This window comes from Oncorhynchus mykiss, chromosome 25, assembly GCF_057628025.1.
Source record: "Oncorhynchus mykiss isolate SJ-2025 chromosome 25, ASM5762802v1, whole genome shotgun sequence".
NCBI classification, from domain to species: domain Eukaryota; kingdom Metazoa; phylum Chordata; class Actinopteri; order Salmoniformes; family Salmonidae; genus Oncorhynchus; species Oncorhynchus mykiss.
The window spans coordinates 48,565,009-48,580,457 of record NC_143046.1 but is presented as its reverse complement, the minus strand read 5'-3'; the positions used below and the strand labels follow the sequence as shown (position 1 = coordinate 48,580,457).

Genomic DNA, 15,449 nt, shown 5'->3' with positions numbered 1-15,449 from the left:
GACCGACACCCCTGCCTCATGGACTAATAATAAAGCTTAGGTATGTCTTGTAAAAATCCAAGTATCCTAGTTTAGACCATTCTGGAGCTGATGTAGTTGGCATACAAGTTGTCTCATTTCTACACCCCAATATGTCCCGTATCAGCAGATTTCTTTGTATTAGCTAATTTTGGCACCATTTACCATTTGACTGCAGCAAGCTGACCTGCTTCTTCTGTCTATAAGTCTGCCATCACTACCAGTCAGTCAGTCACTGGGCCACCATGGCAGTAGTCTGATCTCTCCAGCCAGGGAGGGGAGAGTGATGCTTATTTAACCTCCTTAGAGGCTGTGGGCTGCTGGAGTGTGTTGATTGTTGAGTGGGTGGAGGTGCTGGTGCTACTGCTGGTGGTGATGCTGAGGCTGGTGGTCTGAATTATCCCTCTGGTGACGCAGGTTTCTCCTCCACACACTTCCTGACAGCTGCTCCCTGCCTGCCTGCCCGTCTGCCTGCTTACGACAATAGGTTATATCCAACAATGTTACGTCCCTGTTCATTTCCTGAACGGCTAGGGTTAGAGAATGTGTTTTCAGCTTGCCGGTGTGGTATCGTTCTTGCCCTCTTGAACCGGTGTCTATCTGGTTGTTAGGTTCAATCTTTTCATTTGTTTTTGTGTTTTGAGGTTTTCCTTGTTGATTTACTTATCTTTCCCCATCTGTTATGGTGTCTGTTGAATTGATGTGCATGGACTACGTTGAAACTGGAAAGTTATTTTCTATATGAGAAAAGTGTACCTAAAACACATGATCAAAATACAACGTTACAAAAGATGTACTCATTCATTGAGTATGTTATGTACATATTGAGCCATTCTTTGATCACTGTAGCCTTGCTCTTGCGCTATTTAGGGTGCTGGCTGGAATGTAATTGGTTGCCAAATAATTAGATGCAATACGATAACAATATGTGGCTCTTAATCGCATAATAATACAACTAGTAGACCTGGTTTATCTCTTCAATTTAACAATAATATATTATATATATATGTACTTCTAATAGTAGATACTCCAATTATTTAATAGGTGCAGAATAAACAAATAGCTCAGGGGCATGAAAGGGTTAATGACCCGAATGACAACGGCATTAACCCGGAAGTTGTGCTTTGGTATTTCAATGTGACTTACCCTAAACTAGCTAGCTGTTGTAATACTCTATTAAGTATGTTCCTCACTGCTGTAAATCGTGAGTATGATTGAATACGTTGCTGTATATTGTAGTTTTTCACTAAGTTGTATGGCGAAATATAGAATTGGCTGGCTCTATGCATGTCTGTGGTTAGCCGATTTTAGCTAGCTAGCTAGCTATGATTCACTGGCTAGTAGCATTGAAGTCAGCATGTCATTTGTTAACTAACGTTAGCTAAATTAAGTAGTTAGCTACATTCTGAAACAATGTTTTATAGATGGAGATGTCGTATTGATTATCGTTAGCTTGCACAATCAGAAGCTAAGCTAGCTAGCCATGGCAAGTGTTCTACTAATTAACTAGTTAGTTAAACCGAAAGCTAGCTAGCTACCTAAGGGAGTTATGATCTTGCCAATCTGATTTCATTATCTGATCTCTTCCATACACACAGTGGCCAAGGCCAAGTCAAAGTAAGTAAATTATTTCCTTCTCCAGCTCATAATTTGTGTATAGAGGTCCTACTTTATTACCATATCTAATCCATGTATCATTTATTATACCCTCAGCTAAGCTACTTTCTAGTAAAAGCTTCATACAGTAGAAATTGGAATTTAGGTTTGATGTCTTTCTCTGAACTGTTTGCTGTAATATTATCCTCAATCTGCTCTTTGATAAAAGTGACCCAAGGAATAGCAATGAGCATGTAGTATATCTTTTTCATAATTATTGTGGCCTATAACATGTGTTATCACAAAGTAACCATTGCCTTTGTTACAGGACTGTCCTAGTGCAAATGGTGAGTGCTGCTGGGACAGGTTACTGCTTCAACACCAAGAGGAACCGACTACGCGATAAACTGGTGCTGCGAAAAAATGACCCTTTTGGTAAACTACAAACCCTCTCTGATTAGCATTGTATGGAAGCAAACTATTACACTCGCTCTCAGGGAGTTATCACTGATGCCAAGTGGACACTGGCCTCTCACAAGGGCTGTGTCTGTAAACGTTACTTGCAGCCAAGTCCTTGCTTTCGCCATCTTTGTTTCTCTCAAAGCTCATTGGTCCTCATTCGGACCTCCTCCTCCAATGAGCTGAGAGGAATTAGCCTAAGGAAACATGGACAGGGGACCCAAGTGTTTTTTTACAGAAAATTTCAGACACAGCCAGTGTGGCTTTAATGTAGACGAGCCATATGACATCATCGTACACAAAGAACCAATAGTGGCATTTTGCTGTCCTACTGTCTATAATGAGTGATGTAATATTCAGCTTATATCAGGTAACATTTGTGTTTGAGATAATTCAAATCATATACTATATAGGCCTAGTAATTTGCCCCTGCTTGAAAATGATACCCTCACAATTATTTTAATTGGTTTGCAATGCTTACCTGATAAACCTACACTTTGCACATAGCTGTTCATTGTGCACCCACTTCAGAATTGTATTTCTGTCTTTGCAGTAAACAAACACGTCCTCTTTCACGAAAAGAAGAAGATCAGGTCGATTTAACCATGAACGGCAAAGAACGAGACTTTTGAATCTCCAACATCTAATCAGATGATTTCACTGACATTGTCTAAAATGTGTCGACCGTCATTCGCGAGAAGAGCTAAGGAGTTCCTATTGGACTATTCATGGGCCACACCAACTCATTGTAAACATTTGGGATGAACCAAGCGGTGTCAAAACCTCAAGTAGTTCTGTTTCCATTCACATCAATAACCAGGTTTCCATCCAACATTTTGTGAGTACAGTACATGTCGGATAGAAATTTCAAGACAGGCCTGATGGAACCAGCAAATTTGTCAGTAAACTTTCCAAAGGTCGACGACAGAATACATGTCGTAGTGGGCGAACCACACAACATATCATGACTCCCAAGTTTACTTCGATATGATGGTTATTATATCAATATTTAAATTATGTGATAAGTGGCAGTGGAAACCCCTTTATGCGCAAATATTGATATAATAACCATCATATCATAGTAAACTTGGGAGTCATGATATGTTGTGTGGTTCTCCCACTACGACTTGGGAAAGCATGCAATTGGCTACAGATTAAATAAGTTGTGAACTTCACAGGGTGGAAAAAGTGCACAGTGATGAGCTTAATGCTCCTTTCCAATACATATTGAGGGTCTTATTCTGTTAACATGATGATCGGCTGCCGTTTGACTAATAATCTCCATCTTATCCATAACAATCAATCGTCATCATGCACAGCCTTTTATCCGCAACAAGTCAATTTGATGGAAACATCTCTGGTGGGAAAATGTGCATATTTTAGAATATTTGCATGAATATCTTGCCAATTAGATGGAAACCTAGCTATTGAGACAATTATTCCTCAATAAGTAAGAAGTAGCTTGTTTCATGTTTTGGTCCACTTGTATGTTATTTCTCAAACGTAGGCACATTGCATTTATAATCTTTGTTCTGCAAGAGTATCATATCTGCCATTAAGAAATAATGGAAACATGAAAGAAGGACAACTGTTCACTTATGTTTCACACTGAATGATCATAAGCTTTTACAACATTATGGTAATTCAGTACAGAACTTTTTTTTGTCTAGACAAACTAGTCTGGGTTTGGTGTTAACTTTTTCACTAGTTTTTCTGACATGTAAATTATTTGTATCATTGTAGGTCAGAATAAAATTTAAATGATTCAAGTTGTATTTTCCCTCTTAAATGTGTTTGACATTTGTTGATTTTGTCAAAGCTTATGAAAAACAGTGAGTGAAATTGTTTCAATGATGAGTTTGTGGAACACTAGTATGAAACAATGTATTTAAATCTCATCATTGGACACATTGGAATATAAAAAAAATAATTTATGACAATACTGGTATGGCAGATTAATAAAGTACAATGGTCATCATTCCATTAAGTTATTTACATAGTCGTTTAATTACTTGATACAGTACTTGGCACAGTGTTTTAGATAGTTCAGGCTCACAGTGTCCATTTAGCGTGCAAGTTGCTGTCTTCTCTAGAAAAGGTCTGTGGGTAGGTCCTTTTTAGAGGGATAAGACGCCTGTGTCCCAATTGTCTGTACACTCACTCCTGCCACCTGATTGGCTCTCCTGGCCATCTCTTCCAGGGACATTGTAGGGAAGTGAGCCATGTAGAAGGCCAGGGCACCAATGAAACTGTCTCCAGCTCCCTGTGTAGAGACAAACAGTCGTTACTACTCCAATACTCACATAGCAAAACAAACACGCACTGAATGTGTCAACAATTCAATTGAAATGTAGGCTAATAAGAGTTATTTTGAAAGGACAAAGTACTTTCTGTGAACAACAATGACCTTCCTGCGAGAACTCATTAATTCCTTCATTTAGAATTGAATGTAAGTGGAAAGGGGGGATACCTAGTTAGTTGTACAACTGAATGCATTCAACTGAAATGTGTCTTCCGCATTTAACCTAACCCCTCTGAATCAAAGAGGTGCGGGGGGCTGCCATAATCGACATCCACGTCTTCAGCACCCGGGGAACAGTGGGTTAACTGCCTTGCTCAGGGGCAGAACGGCAGATTTTTACCTTGTCAGCTCGGGGATTCAATCCAGCAACCTTTCGGTTACTGGCCCAACGCTCTAACCACTAGGCTACCTGCCATAGGAGCGATGGAGACGCACACACTGTCAAAGTGGACAAATCTGAGGCTTAAATGCAAAAATAGAGATGAATTTAATGTAAGCAAATAAAGGAATCTATGACTTAATTCCTCATGAAACTTGGAAAAGGTAATCAAGAGGAACTGAGACTAGAGATGTTATTTAACTATCTGACCAACTGTTGGCAACATTAGGGGGTGCTATGACACTTGTCAATTGTAGCTTTTTGAACAAGGCTCCCCACTGTCAGTTGAAATGCCTCCGCCATTAGTCTGAAATGGCCTAATACTCACCCTTTATGACAAACAAACGTATTAACACTTCCACTTAGCCAGTGTGAGATTCCCCGTTTTGTTATAAACAACTGAAGATAAGACGACAAGACCGATGTATTCACTTGCATATTGCATAAATGAAGAATATTTAGCTTACATTTTCAAATGGCTATCGTATATAAAAACAAATGTGGGGGTATTATTCATATAATATGCCAGAATAACGTAATACATTTTACTTTTTTTCTCACCAACATATTTAGCCGAAGAGATTTGTCTTTGACAGGGTCAGCTTGGCAGAATTATACCATATACCACAATGTTCATAGAGTACAGTGTACAAGTCAATATAAAAATGAATAGAAATAAAAACCATATTTTTTTTTCTCCCAGAATTAATAAAAGTAAAGCATTATCAACATTTAAATACAAGTCATATTTCTGAGCACATGATTTCTTTCAAATGATACCTACCTAAACTTGATCTGTGCAAACTAAATATAATTATCAGAGGCTTGAGTACAAATGCCATAACAAAAATACAAATAAAAAATGTGTCAAACATTGAAAGGACATGTATTTAGGACATTTCATTAACTCAATTTCATGGACAATTTTGTTCCTTTTTGACACAACATTACCAATTTACAGTATCAAACAAGATACTTACTTTTACAGTAAAAAAACATTTTTGCTCATTTGAGCATATTTTGTTGATGTATATTTTAGCACTTTGTCTCGTGTATCCTATACAACCTGAGGTTATAGGCACGTTTAAAGACAACAACCTCAGTAGTAATTGGTGAGGAGGAGGACCAATTCAAAGTCTAGAGACTCCAAAGGGCAAAATCCTAAATTGCGATCAAATTTTGCACACATCTATTATTGACATCAACGCATGGTTCTTATAAGTCCCAAGTTCAGCGCGCAGATCCCAAGTTAGGATTAGGTGCGAATAAGTCCTTTGGGCATCACCCCTATTCCAGTTTCCTGCCATCCTGGCAGTTTTATAAGCTAACACTCCTCTGGGATTGCCTATCGGTTTATCATGGGTTTAATCTTTCTTTCTCTCTGCTATTGACAGTGATGATGGAATGTGCAATAGGCGCCCAGGGGGGTGGGCTTGGGTGTGTAGGAGAGATGAGGGTGTTAGATCACTGATAGGAAAACGCATGGAGGAATGTGGCAAAGCGTTCAGATTTAACCACAGATGGCCCCCGCCACTGGTTCTCACAAGCCTGGCCAATTACTCACCGTTCTGCCTCTCAAATAGTTCATTGCACACTTCCCCGAACACCTTCACCCCTCCCCCAAGTAGCCTCCCACCACATCCCCCATTCAGAACTCTCATCAGCCAAGAAACAAGGCTAGAGTCAAAGGTGACTTTCAGGGATTGGTGAGAGACTGGAAAAAGTGAATACAGGGGGAGAAAAAGTGGGTAGATTAAAATTTTTACCCATGTACTGAGCATTCAGAAAGTATTCAGACCCCTTGACTTTTTCAACATTGTTACATTACAGCCTTATTCTAAAATGTATTAAATCGTTTTTCTTCTTCATCAATCTACACACAATACCCCATAATGACAAAGCAAAAACAGGTAAAAAAAAAAAGGAAATCACATTTACAGAAGTATTCAGAACCTTTACTCAGTACTTTGTTGAAGCAACATTGGCAGTGATTACAGCCTCAAGTCTTATTGGGTATGACGCTACAAGCTTGGCACACCTGTATTTGGGGAGTTTCTCCCATTCTGCTCTTCAGATCCTCTCAAGCTCTGTCAGGTTGGATGGGGAGCGTTGCTGCACAGCTATTTTCAGGTCTGTCCAGAGATCGGGTTCAAGTTCGGGCTCTGCCTGGGCCACTCAAGGATATCCTGTCCCGAAGCCACACCTGTGTTGTCTTGGCTGTGTGCTTAGGGTCATTGTCCTGTTGGAAGGTGATCCTTAGCCCAAGTCTGAGGTCCTGAGCCCTCTGGAGCAGGTTTTTTATCAAGGATCTCTATGTACTTTGCTTCGTTCATCTTTCCCTTGATCCTGATTAGTCTCCCAGTCCCTGCCGCTGAAAAACATCCCCACAGCACAATGCTGCCACCACCATGCTTCACCGTAAGGATGGTGCCAGGTTTCCTCCAGACGTAATGCTTGGCATTTAACCTTGATTTCATCAGACCAGAGAATCTTCTTTCTCATGGTCTGAGAATCCTTTAGGTGCCTTTAGGAAACAGGATGCACCTGAGCTCAATATCAAGTCTCATTGGAAAGGGTCTGAATAGTTATGTAAATAAGGTATCTGTTTTTTATTTGTAAGAAATTTGCTAACATTTCTACATCTGTTTTTGCTTTTTCATTATGGGGTATTGTGTGTAGATTGATGAGGATTATATATATTTTTCATCCATTTTAGAATAAGACTAACGTAATAAAAAGTAGAAAAAGTCAAGGTGTCTGAATACTTTCCGAAAGCACTGTATGTTTGTCTCCTGTCTGGTCGTTGGTTTGGGTTGTGCTTACCATGTGGAAATGTACGGTCCCACTTTGACAAGTTTCCAGTTCACAGTTCTGGTGAGACAATGACTACACCCTGTCCACACCCAAACTCAATGAGGTTGGCATGAAGAGACAAATAACATACCAAAGAAATTTGAGAGAAAAGAAGGTATCACATTATCAGCCAAGTTGCCAGAACATTTGCGATCATTTACAAATTTCTATTTCAAGTTGGCATTCTTATTCTTTTTCCACCACAGAATCAGGCCAATTCCATTATAATCAACAGAAATGATTAACATGTAAACTACAGGATACACATACTGAGAACTGATCCTCAATGTTTTTGCAATTTCTAAAGAGTGTAACTGGAGTGACACAGGATAACAACTCAAGTCTTCCAGTCTGATCGTCTCTGTCCACCACGTTCCAATGCTCCCCATGCCGAGTCACTGTCCTCTCGTCTTGTGTTGAGAGCAATGCCTGAGACTGACATGTGACAGCGTCGCATCCCCACGTGACGCTCACTGGAGCTGACAACCTCAGCCCCCCTCAGCCCCGCTGTGGCTGCCCTCGACACACTTTGGTGAAGGTTAGATTGGAAAGCCTGTCAGTCAAACGACAGAAGCGGTAGCCGTGGACGAGTACTGATGCTCTCTCACGGTTAGCTCCGTCCGTTACACGGTGACCTTTATCCCTTGGCTGGTTCTCAGCATTGCTAGAGTCGTAAAAGTTTGAAGTAAGGTGCAGCATGAGCAATCTAACATCAGCATAAACAACTGTGGTCTATGAGTGAAGATGCATGTTGTGGCATGTTATTTTTTTTGTCAACATTCAAATGCTTTTTTGAAATCAAAACAGATCTGCAAATCCAACTTCCGTCGTGGTGCTCTTCATTATTCTCCTTTCTTTCAAAACGGATCCCTGCCCTAAACTTAGTCTTAAAAAGGGGATACAAAGAATCTGACATTGTGCATCACAATGACTGTATTTCCTGTAATCTAGTCTCCCATACGGGCGTGACGGATGGGGAAACAGTAATCCCCAGCCTGGGGCCCTCATCAATAAGGACCCCCTAGAGAGAGTAAAGAACTCCGTGGCCAGTGCTGACTCAAACTGTTACTGGACCCCAAGCTTCCGGGAAAGAATGATGACAGTTGCTCTGCGGAAGTATCGGAAGATAATGACCAGATCAAAAGCACAGTAAATTGAATAGATTAAGCCTCCTGAGCACAATGTCTTTGATCTGTCCATCATTTTGGTTTACGGTCTTGTGATTTTCTTCTTCATTTCACCAGTGTGATAAATGTACACAGATTCAGAAGAAGAGGATAGCTTGGATTGCATGGCATAGAGGTGGTAACTAACCACTGGCATGTGCAGTCCAATAAGGACTTCATGGGGGCCTCCCTTCGTTGCGCCAGCTTCGCAGTGACTAACTACGCAGTGGTCAGGGTTCGGAAGAGGTGAAGAATACTGGGGTATTCCCCTACCTACCGCTTCCAGGAACAAGCCTGTGTGTGGTCATCTGTCTCCTCTCATAGGAAGGAAGTCAGGATGATATGGATTGTCCAGACCCACACTGAGCTGTTTTGTCTGGCCTGGCAACTACCCCCACCATCACACCAACCCCACAGTACAGGAAAAGCACAGTCCAAAGGGGTGGCCACTGTGTGTGTGTGCGTGAGAGACAGAGACCGCAGACTTGTGTGCGCAAGCATCATCCAATCGTCCACACTAACAGCGCAGCCTCTGTGAAAGTAGGAATGCCTGCACTCAATTTAAGAAAGAAGGAAAACTTTAGGGGAAGACGGGAGGGAAGAGTGAATTTTTCTTTGTTACCAGTCCAGCTTTGCAGCTGACCCTGACTCCGCCTCTAAAGCCTTGCCACGTACAATGTGTTGCTCGTGGAAGAGAAGGGGGAGGGTGTTGTGGTTCAGTGGATGATGAAAGAGCTGGGGTAGCAACCAGGAGAAGCTAGAATGGTATGCTTCTTTGAACTCAGCACTGACTGGAAAGGATACTGGCAGTATAATAAAACAATATTTATGTGTGTTTTTGGGTGGTGACAGTGTCGATCCGGCAAGATCATAGCTTCAGACCCAGCCTCCTTCCTCAGTTTGCCAACCCACGCATAGCATCGAAGCCACCAAATTCACACCAAGCAAACATGCTTCTGGCGGAAAAAAATGAGAGCGCAGCACTACACCGTGTTCACTCAGCGAAAAACACCAATGAACAAAATCAAAGAACCAAATACTTTTTTAAGAGGCCTTACCATGCATGTAAAAATGTTTTATCAAATAAATAAAAAGGAAACAACAAAAGGTCTGTGAGGCTGACTAGCCATTCAGAAAACAATCTTTTCTTTTGCTAGTAAAAATAAATTGTTTACTGGAAGAGGGATTAGGGCATCCAAAAGAGTTAAACACTCCAGAATTTATGGGGCCATCAAAGTGTAGGGGGGAGCACTGCCAAAACCAAGGCCCGATCACAGGCTGGGCTGTGTTGTGTTCTGCTGACTGGTGCAGGGCTGAGAGGTGAGTCACAGAGGGAGGGGAGGGGGTTTGGGATGAAGGAAGCTAAGCCAGGTTCCCCTCAGGGCTATGGTTCATTTTGTATGCACCACCAGGGAATGGGGTTGGTGTGTTTGCGTGTATTACTAGGGACAGTAAAAGTATAAAGGGTCATTTAATTATAGGTACACCGAGGCAGATTGCAGTACAAATAGTTTTGGTAACATTAATGGATCGGTAAAGCTAACTTGTGGGATCTGTGCACACGCAGTCAGGACACTAATTGCTTCTGAGCACTCTCACATTGCACTGACTTCAGCAATTGGTATCTATTGTACTGTTTTGTAAATGGGGAGTGTAAGGTGGGGAGTATAAGGTGGATTACAGTACAGACATACACACTAAGACAGGAATATGACACTTCGGGTCGTGGCAAGGTGTTGATGGGAGAGAGAAAAAACAGTCATGAAGCCCTAAACACTCCCCTATTGTTACTCTCCTGCTTCAGTGGGTTCACTTGTTTTAACTTCAGTTAATGGGGGATTTTGATTCCAAACAGGAACAATGAGTTTCAAAATGGAAAAGTTTCTTATTAAACACAAGATAAAAGACACCCAGTTTTAGGAGATATAATCTTGAAGTTTGAATGCATCTGTACTTTTGCAGCTCAATATCAACTGCACGCAAACCGCTGGACTCTCTAATTCACAACACTGTCACCCTGTAGAATTTATCAAATGCATCATCTGTAGTTGTATGCAAACAAAATGAAAATGACAATTTTTCTCTATAGCCTAACAAATGCATCAACTCTAAATCAGTTGTGTCCCAAACTCGAACAGGAAGTGTGAAAGTCTCACCGAGCCAGGCGTGACGGCAAAGCCCTTTCAAGATGAAATCAGGAAGAGAATCCAAAATGTCCCCACATCCCCTATAAAACCCAGTTTAATCTTTAACCTCTGCTGGGGTGAGAAACTACCGAGCCATTAGCTTCCACCTCTGGGACGTCGTACAGCGTGTGCTGGTCTGGGGCCGAGAGAATTTAATCACGTCATGGTGATTAGTAGTACACAACATATTGTGCGCATACGTAATCTTTTTCGGTGTCCCCCCAGAAGTTGAAGAGGAGTGTCCACATCAAAGTGATGCAAACATCTGCTTTTCTTTTATGGCTATGTCGAGGAATCATTTGTTAGATCATGGAAAATAATGTGCAGGGTTTGACATTTACTTTTTTAGCCACTTCAGACAAGTAGGTCTGATTGTTTTACTTGTCCAAAAGCTCAAGTCACATGTCCAGTCACTTGTCTGTAACACCATTTTTACATCATTGTATGATGCAAGGAACCACTTTTCAAAATAAATCACTTTTTTTTTACCATAGAGAATAAGACAAATCAAACTGTATTTGTCACATGCGCCGAATACAACAAGTGTAGACTTTACTGTGAAATGCTTACTTACAAGCCCTTAACGAACAGTGCAGTTCAAGAAGAAGAAAATATTTACCAAGTAGACTAAAATAAAAATAATAAAAAAGTAACACAATAAGAATAACAATAACGAGGTTATATGCAGGGGACACCGGTACCGAATCAGTGTGCAGGGGTACAGGTTAGTTGAGGTAATTTGTACATGTAGGTGGGGGTGAAGTGACTATGCATAGATAATAAACAGTGAGTAGCAGCAGTGTACAAAAGGGAGGGGGTGGTGGGGGTCAATGTAAATTGTCCGCTGGCAATTTTATTAATTGTTCAGCAGTCTTATGGCTTGGCGTGTAGAAGCTGTTTAAGGAGCCTTTTGGTCCTAGACTTGGCGCTCCAGTACCGCTTGCCGTGCGGTAGTAGAGAAAAAAAAAAGTCTATAACTTGGGTGACTGGAGTCTCTGACAATTTTATGGGCTTTCCTCTGACACCACCTATTATATAGGTCCTGGAAAGCTTGGCCCCATTGATGTACTGGGCCGTTCGCACTACCCTCTGTAGTGCCTTACGTTCAGATGCCGAGCAGTTCCTATACCAGGCGGTGATGCAACCGGTCAGGATGCTCTCAATGGTGCAGCTATAGAACCCTTTGAGGATCTGGGGACCCAAGACAAATCTTTTCAGTCTCCTAAGGGGGAAAAGGTTTTGTCATGCCCTCTTCACGACTATCTCGGTATGTTTGGACTATGATAGTTCGTTGGCGATGTGGACACCGAGGAACTTGAAACTCTCGACTAGCTCCACTACAGCCCCGTCGATGTTAATGGGGGACTGTTCGGCCCGGCCCGCCTTTTCCTGTAGTCCACGATCAGCTTCTTAGTCTTGCTCACATTGAGGGAGAGGTTGTTGTCCGGTCACCATACTGCCAGTTCTCTGACCTCCTCCCTATAGGCCATCTCATCGTTGTCGGCGATCAGGACTACCACTTTTGTGTCGTAAGCAAACTTAATGATGGTGTTGGAGTTGTGTTTGGCCACACAGTTGTGGGTGAACAGGGAATACAGGAGGGGACTAAGTACACACCCATGAGGGGCCTCAGTGTTGAGGATCAGTGTGGCAGACCTGTTGCTGCCTACTCTTACCACCAGGGGGCGGCCCATCAGGAAGTCCAGGATCCAGTTGCAGAGGGAGGTGTTTAGTCCCAGAGTCCTTAGCTTAGTGATGAGCTTCGTGGGCACTATGGTGTTGAACGCTGAGCTGTAGTCAATGAACAGCATTCTCACATAGATGTTCCTTTTGTCCAGGTGAGAAAGGGCAGTATGGAGTGCGATTGAGATTGCATCATCTGTGGATCTGTTGGGGCGGTATGCGAATTGGAGTGGGTCTAGGGTGTCCGGGAGGATGCTGTTGATGTGAGCCATGACCAGCCTTTCAAAGCACTTCATGGCTACCGACATGAATGCCACAGGGCAGTAATCATTTAGACAGGTTACCTTCGCTTTCTTGGGCATGGGGACTATGGTGGTCTGCTCGAAACATGTAGGTATTACAGACCCGGTCAGGGAGAGGTTGAAAATGTCAGTGAAGACACTTGCCAGTTGGTCCACACATGCTTTGAGTACACGTCCTGGTAATCCGTCTGGCCCAGCGGCTTTGTGAATGTTGACCTGTTTAAAGGTTTTGTTCACATCGGCTACCGAGAGCGATATCACACAGTCATCCAGAACAGCTGGTGCTCTCGTGCATGCTTCAGTGTTACTTGCCTTGAAGCAAACATAAAAGGCATTTAGCTCATCTGGTAGGCTCACGTCACTGGGCAGCTTGCGTCTGGGTTTCCCTTTATAGACCGTAAATGTTTTCAAGCCTTGCCACATCCGACAAGCGTCAAAGCCGTTGTAGTAGGATTCAATCTTAATCCTGTATTGACGCTTTGCTTGTTTGTTGGTTAGTCTGAGGGCATAGCGGGATTTCTTATAAGTGCCCGGATTAGTCTCCCACTCCTTGAAAGTGGCAGCTCTAGCCTTTAGCTCAATGTGGATGTTGACTGTAATCCATGGCTTCAGGTTGGGATATGTACGTACAGTCACTGTGGGGACGACGTCGTCGATGCACTTATTGATGAAGCTGATGACTGAGGTGGTGTATTCCTCAATGCCATTGGATGAATCCCGGAACATGTTCCAGTCTGTGCTATTAGAACAGTCCTGTAGTGTAGCATCCACGTAATTTGACCACTTCCGTATTGAGTGAGTCACTGGTACTTCCTGCTTTAGTTTTTGCTTGTAAGCAGGAATCAGGAGGATGGAACTATGGTCAGATTTGCCAAATGGAGGGCGGGGGAGAGCGGTGGTCTAGGATTTGTTTTTCTCTGGTTGCACATGTGACATGCTGGTAAAAAAATTGGTAAAACTGATTTAAGTTTGCCTGCATTAAAGTCCCCGCCCACAAAGAGTGCTGCTTCTGGGTGAGCATTTTCCTCTTGGCTTATGGCCTCATAGAGTTGTTTACACTATGCTTATTGACTTCTTTATTAAATAATTCCCCTCGGGGATTGAAATTATGGTTATCTCTGGGATGATAAAAAATGTCGCTTAAAATGTTTATAATGTCTTACTTCTTCATATTATAAGCTCAACAATACGCACATGGCTGTAGGGTACGCAGGAATGTTCCAAAATGCAATTTGCGGAAAACACCATTCTCAAAAGTGAACCGCACGCGGTGAGTGGTTTCTTTTGACAGGTGAAAATATCTGTTAGAAGTTAAGAAAGAAGGGCGATTTAAAGATGCATCAACTAACATGGGTTACTTAAGATAGTTAAGGATGCTGCGAATTTTCGCAGCTTTTTGTTAAAAATCGCGCAACATTTCAAAGTCCTGCTACTCATGCCAGGAATATAGTATATGCATATGATAAGTATGTGTGTATAGAGAACACTCTGAAGTCTCTAAAACTGGTAAAATCGTGTCTGTGGCTATAACAGAGCGTGTTTAGGAGTAAAAATCCCAATTTTGTTCACCAAAAACACAAACAAAAATATTCATCCGCCAGTCAATGTATTGTCTAAGGCGACAGAAAATAGATGAGATTCCGTTTACAACGCCTACAGCTTCCACACGATGTCGCCAATACGGGCATTTCTTTGCACGTTTATCCTTGGTGGGATGACGTATAGGCACTTCCTGTCTTGGGGTGCACCCAGGAAATTATGAAAGTGAAAAAAATGGACGGTGATTTCAAGACTTGCTGCTATCGAATACAGATCGCCCCGTGATCAATTTTATTGATTATTAACGTTTATTAATACCTAAAGTTGGTTTACAAAAGTAGTTTGAAGTGATTTGTAAAAGTTTATAGGCAACTTTGTTAATTTTAAAAAGTGACGTTGCGTCGTGTAAAGGTACATTTTCCTTGGATCAGACGGCCTTTATAAATGGACATTTTTGGCATACTTTGACGGATTTAATCGGGAAAAATACCCAATTGTGATGTTTATGGGACATATAGGAGTGCCAACAAAGAAGCTCGTCAAAGGTAATGAATGTTTTATATTTTATTTCTGCGTTTTGTGTAGCGCCGGCTACCGCAAAATCTTTTGTTTAGGTCTCGTTCAGGTATTTTGGGGGGGTGCATGCTATCAGATAATAGCTTCTCATGCTTTCGCCGAAAAGCATTTTACAAATCTGACATTGGCTAGATTCACAACGAGTGTAGCTTTAATTTAGTATCTTGCGTGTGTGTTTTAATGAAAGTTTGAGATTTATTGAGTACAATACTATAGTACTATAGGTGGCGCTCTGAAATTTCCGCTGATGTGTTCCTGCGCAAGAGTATATGTTAATGATTATGCCTTTGGCTGCTGGACAAAAAAAAAGTTTATTTGAAACACACAAGTTTATTTGGGACACACTGGGAGATTGGCGGAGTCAGGGTTTAGACTTGAGCCAACTCCCCG

General features: G+C 41.9%; 2 protein-coding genes across 7 annotated transcripts in view; one reads left to right on the top strand and one right to left on the bottom strand.

The window, feature by feature from the left end:
• Window positions 1–1,090: 1,090 nt before the first annotated feature.
• mrpl33 (mitochondrial ribosomal protein L33) lies at window positions 1,091–4,064 on the top strand. The gene is made up of 4 exons (XM_021584330.3): window positions 1,091–1,222; window positions 1,617–1,635; window positions 1,943–2,049; window positions 2,627–4,064. The coding sequence occupies exons 1-4, from the start codon at window positions 1,201–1,203 to the stop codon at window positions 2,674–2,676; spliced, it is 198 nt and encodes a 65-aa protein (XP_021440005.1). The 5' UTR covers window positions 1,091–1,200; the 3' UTR covers window positions 2,677–4,064.
• Window positions 4,057–15,449, bottom strand: part of rbks (ribokinase) — a 73,858-nt gene continuing 62,465 nt past the window's right edge. For all 6 annotated transcript variants that reach the window (XR_016491856.1, XR_016491857.1, XM_021584325.3 and 3 more), the window contains one exon: window positions 4,057–4,336. Coding sequence is in view for 4 of the 6 variants with exons in the window: in XM_021584325.3 (XP_021440000.2) it covers window positions 4,163–4,336 (174 nt within the window). In the remaining 2 variants the exon portion in view is untranslated. The remainder of the gene's footprint in view (window positions 4,337–15,449) is intronic.